Genomic DNA, 5,793 nt, shown 5'->3' with positions numbered 1-5,793 from the left:
CAAAGGCTTTTTTTTCCTGTCTTCTACTTCAGTCCAGGCTATGCTCTTACGCACAGTGTACACTCGGTAAATATTTGTTGAATGTGTCAACATTGTGTTTTGTGCATAGCTGTGAATTATGAAATAAAGACTATGCAGTGAACAGTTAATTTTGTTTATGCATTGTAACTTCAGATTTACAGTACTAATTAGCCCCTTAATATAGATTTTTCTGCTCCCTATTAACTCGTGTGGTTTTTTTTTCACATATAACATCTGGAATTTAGTTCATACAAGTTAAAAATGCTCTCAGTCAACTTGGCTACCATGTTGGCCACTGCTTGTGAAGAGTTAAAAATAGTTCTAAGTAGTCTCACTGTTTTAAATAGCCTCCTGTACTAGATAGAGCAAGTCCCCTTTATAAAATTACAATTGTAGCCTCATAATAACAATAGGAACCTCACAAAAACATTAATGGGCTTCCATGACTTCTTGAGTATATAATTCATCCCTGCAAGAAAACGAAGGAACATATAAGAGTTCTCAAAAGGTTGGAATCATTCATGTATATTGAGTTCTTCCTATTTGTTCAAACTTTATTATGTTGGTAATGGTTGGATCTCGGTAAGAACATGGTATTCAGAAAGAGTTACTTTGTCCATGTCCTTTTGGACTCCTCATATGAAGACAAGCCTAGTAATTTAGTGATTTTTCTGGTGATAAGAACTTTTCTAGTTCATTGACTATGCTATACTTGTGTAAGAGAAGCCTTTGTTTCTCTTCTGTTGGTGAATATATTAGCATGTCTTCCAGATGATTGACCACAAAGGTATCTTTGGGCCTTGGTTTTCCCATCTTTAAAACGAATGAGACTGAATGATCGTTAGATCTCTTACAACTCTTAATATTCTCTTGACACTTAAATTCTGAGATCATATTGTCACATATTCTAATATAAAACATATTCTAATATAAAGAACATTATTTTGCATTAGGCTGCCTTCATTCGTGATGAAATGATGCCAGGAGAATGGGATGTTTGTGTTACTTCTTATGAGATGGTAATTAAAGAAAAATCTGTATTCAAAAAGTTTCATTGGCGCTATCTAGTCATTGATGAAGCTCACAGAATAAAGAATGAAAAATCTAAGGTAAGTTCTCAATATCTTTATTAAAGTTTTCATTTAATTACTGGGTCTGTTTGTTAATTTTTCTGTATTCAAAATAAAGTTATGGAAGATTGTGATTTTATTCATGGAATGTGAATGCAAAGCTAAATTATTGAATACAGGGAAAATAAAAATTGAGTGCAGTTTTTAATATAAAGAAAATTGTGTTCATTTGCTATACCTCCTATGTAGCCTAATTCTGTTATGTTACAGTATTTTAATATTGTTGAGAATATTTGGTGTACAAATATCGTTTGCATTGACTTACTTTTTATTGGGGAGCTACCTTATATGTATTTATATGGATTAGAAAAAAGAATTTCCTGGAATTATCTGACTTGTGTGAATTAGAGTGTGGTGTTAACATTGAAAAATATCAATATTTCTTGCCATTCAACTCCATCAACAGTAGGAAAAGCTTCAATTATTATGATGAACCTCTCTTTGGATCACTGGGCTACTTTGGGAGAAACAGGGACAGAACTGGAGCAAAACCACCAGGTGGATCATACTAATTTCAAATTGGAACTAATACCTGATAAGAGGACGCATGTTAGAGAATAATTGTTTATTTAAGAGCATTAAAAGTGTGCATTTTTGTTGATAAGATTACTGTTCTGTTTTTTGCTTTTCGTGTCTTAATTTCTGTGCTCTTAATATTTAGAAAGTTAATATAAGGTATTGGGAAAATGGGCTCAATTCTGAAGCCTAAAAATTTTGATCAGGCCAAGTTAGAACTTGGCTAGGCATGTAGATGAATGTGGTTGGTGGGGAAGAAGGAGATTTTGTTGTATAAAATGACTACCTGGATTCCATGGAGAAGTTCTGACTTTTTTTTTCTGAGCCCAAAATGGAGAAAATAAAGTTTTTTGAAGTGGGGGAGGGGTCTCAGCTATAAATATAATCTACATTCTTTAAAGTGCAGAAATGCCTAGCATATTTTGTTCAGTTATGTTTCACTGCAGCAATGTCATCTGAACTAGGCTATTTTTCCATAGAAAATTAATTGTTAAGTTTTATTGTAGTCAAGAAATGTATTGGTTGGATAAAGTACAGTACAACTGAATGTTACACATTCTAATAAATAAAACAATGCTTATATAAGTATTATTTTTCTAGCTTTCAGAGATTGTTCGTGAGTTCAAGTCGACTAACCGCTTGCTCCTAACTGGAACACCTTTGCAGAATAACCTGCATGAACTCTGGGCATTACTCAACTTTTTATTGCCTGATGTCTTTAATTCTGCAGATGTAAGTTTAAGCCATACATTTTAAGTGTAATTTTATGTTCACAGACATCTGTTTTCAAAGCGCAGAATGTAGGTTGTTATGCTAGGGTAGCAAACTTTATTGAATGATTTAAGGACTTTGGAGCTTGATTTTCCCCATTACAGATACTGCGTGATAATAAAACATACCAAGTTCAGCTATCCATTGGTTTGTATACCTTATCTAGCTTTTGTTTGTTTTTATTTGATAAGATTAACATTTTTATTAGCATTATTTTTCTTTGATTTTTATATTCATACTCCTTAACTAGATGTGAGATTACTATGGTATAGGGAAGCCTAATAAATGCCTTTTGAGGAAAAAAATTGCTGATGGAATTCCTATATAATGGTGTTCAAATTTTGTTAACTGCTCCAGTATTTTACCTGTTTTCAGACATAAATGATAATATTGGCCATCACAATTAATACATTTGTGAAAGTAGTTTTCAAATGGATTATTTCTATATTGGTTATATAAGAATCTATAGAATATTGAGTTTATTAAAAAAACTGTGTACTTATTACAAAATTTCTGCTCCTCCACAGGACTTTGATTCTTGGTTTGACACTAAAAATTGCCTTGGTGATCAAAAACTTGTGGAAAGACTTCATGCAGTAAGTAATAGCAGACAAGAAAATTCAGTAATTAAATGGTATATATAACTGAGCCAGAAAACAAACTTCTGTAGAATCTGTTTGCTTCTTTTCTCAATGTTAGTACTGCTCCTCCCTCCCAACCTTTCTGACGGCCTCTTTGATAAACAAATTCTGCTATATCCTCAGCCTCTCTATTGAACAGGTTTTTTTTTCCTTGGCCCTCCCCCATGGGTAATGTGGTGCTCTCTCTCGTAGAGATTGTTTACTCTCCCATACTCCATAGGTCCTCGGGATGATATTAATATTCTCCCAGTTCCCCAAAGCCACCTCTGAGTCACTGCTTTTCTACTGTCATGTGTAAAACTCTTCCTTTGAGGCCCAAACCATCTTACAGGTTACCCTCCACCCATTCTTTTCCGTATCAATTTCTTCATCCCCAGGTGGCTCCCTCGCCTTCATTCTTTGATAAGAACCAGCTTTCCATTCTTTGATAAGAACTTCTTATATCCTTCTAGCTCTTTCACTCATGTTACTCCTTCTGTACCTGTTCTATTACCTCACAGAAACCTCCAGTCTCTGAACACCTGCTTTCTCTCCCTATCTGTCAGCCCATTTCTGTTGTGACTTCTTTCTATATCCAGCAATGAGCTCATTTTCTATCACTTGAACCACTGTTTGGCCAGTACTACCAAACTCGCTTGCCCCCTTGTCCGTCTGCCTATACCTGCCCTGAGGACCCTAAACTGGAATAATATAATTGTCTGTCTTCTGGGTTTCAATTTTGCTTCTACCACTTACTAGAAGAGTGAGTGACCTTGTCTGTACTTGGGCCGTTCAACACTGATAAAGAAGATTTTGCAACTGTACAGGTTGGAACCGCTATGATGTCATATTCTCTAACATAAGCTGGGATGTCAAGATACTGGTGATCTTTCAACATGGCCCTCTACTAGCCTCTTTCCCATTTCTTGTTAACAGCTATTTTAGACCTTCCTCAGTCTCCCCAGGACTTCTATCCCAGGTATCTCCTTCCCTCCTTCTCCCTTAGCAGATAACATCATTCCTTTCTCAAAGAGAAAATAGAAGTCATTAGGTAGGAATTCTTTGAAGGATGTCTGTCTTCCAGTGATCTCTGCGTCTGTGTTATTTACGTTCTGTCTGAGTGGAAGAGGTGTCCTTTCTCTGGTCAATGGCTAATTCTCCCATGTGAGCCCTGGATCTCATCTTTTCCTACTTCCTTATGAACTTTCCCCCATGACGTATCCTTTTAATTGTCTACATTTTCTACCTCTCCCTCCATATTGGCTCTTTTCCCTCAACATGTAAATATGCTCAGGTATCTCTCATTAAATCCAAACCTAAAGCTGTACACATCCACTCTCACACAAAACAGTGTTCCCTCAACACAGTCCCTCTCTAGCTGTCATTCTGTTTTCTTCCCTTGATAGCTAAACTTCTTGAAAGAGTAGTTTATCCTCTCCATCTCTACCACCTATAATCTCCTAGTCATTCTTGAACTCACTGGCCACTGGCTTCTATCCATACAACTGAAACTTTTCAAGATCTTCAATGACTTTCCAGTTGCTGAATTCAGGTTACATGTTTTGGTCAGTATCTTGGCTTCTCTGTACTATTTAACAGTGCTAACCACTTCTGCTGGAAACCCTTTCCTGTTTGGTTTCTAGGATACCATTCTCTCCTGGATTTGCTTTTACATCTTTGGCCACTCTTATTCCCTTTTATGGGTTTTTTTTCTCTTTCTGTCCCTTCAAGTTTAGCATTTTATAGGGCTTTGTCTTTGACTTTCATACATGTTCTCCCTGGGGATCCATTCCCATCATTTCGCCTCCCACCTATATATACTGAGAACTCCCAAAGTTACCTTTCCGTATCTCTCTCCTAAGCTTCTGTACTTTCATATATCACTGCCCTCTGAGTCTTTCTGCCTAAGTGTCTCGCTGGCACTTGAAACTCTTAAGAATATATCTTAGACAAGTTTAAGAGACCCAAACCAGAAGCCAGAAGTTTTCTTTTACTCTTCCCTTTTCCTTACCTCCCATAGATATCTAATCATAATAGCTACCATTTATTGAGTGTCTACTGCAGTTAAGCTCTACACATGTACTACTACAAATTTCCATAGCAGCCTTGGAAATAGGTATTATCCCCATTTAAAAATGTTTGGCATATACACATACCATAAATTATTTTGGATGAACAGATGAGGAAACCGGCTTGGAACACTTAAGAACTTGCCCAGGCTCATGACAGCTAATTAGGAACTGAGCTGATTTTTAGAATAAGCCTGATCTGGGTTTAAGTTCTGCATCTACCACTTAGTAGCAAAGTGACTTTTGTGAACTCACTAAAGTTGAAATAATCACATTTCTGTCAAAGATTTATTGTAAGGATTAAATACTATATGTGAAGGTCATAGTGCAGTATCTGGCATATTGTAGATAGGTACTCTATAGATTGCAGCACTATGATTTTCTTGTGATAGAATCTGTCTTTCATGTATACACTGATTATTTCATCTTTTTTTCTGTTCATCCATATCTTTCTTCACATTGAATTGTTTTCTCCTCATTCATATATTTAACTACAGTCATGCCCTGCATGGACATTTTGGTCAATGATGGACTGCATGTATGACCATAGTCCCATAAGATTATAGTGGAGCATATATAGAAACCAGATACATGGCATTTGATATTGGCATTGCAGATCAAGTAGGGAAATGATGCTGGGATATTTGTTTTTCCATACATATATAA

The 5,793-nt window shown here is 36.0% G+C and overlaps 1 protein-coding gene across 1 annotated transcript in view; it reads left to right on the top strand.

Moving 5' to 3' along the window:
- SMARCA1 (SWI/SNF related, matrix associated, actin dependent regulator of chromatin, subfamily a, member 1) overlaps window positions 1–5,793 on the top strand; it is a 106,893-nt gene that overhangs the window by 19,690 nt on the left and 81,410 nt on the right. The window contains exons 6-8 of the mRNA XM_012653259.1: window positions 975–1,130; window positions 2,268–2,399; window positions 2,966–3,072. Of these exons, the coding sequence (XP_012508713.1) occupies window positions 975–1,130; window positions 2,268–2,399; window positions 2,966–3,072 (395 nt within the window). The remainder of the gene's footprint in view (window positions 1–974; window positions 1,131–2,267; window positions 2,400–2,965; window positions 3,073–5,793) is intronic.

Source organism: Propithecus coquereli, unplaced genomic scaffold, assembly GCF_000956105.1.
Source record: "Propithecus coquereli isolate 6110/MARCELLA unplaced genomic scaffold, Pcoq_1.0 Scaffold42, whole genome shotgun sequence".
NCBI classification, from domain to species: domain Eukaryota; kingdom Metazoa; phylum Chordata; class Mammalia; order Primates; family Indriidae; genus Propithecus; species Propithecus coquereli.
This window is presented reverse-complemented; position numbering and strand designations above follow the sequence as displayed.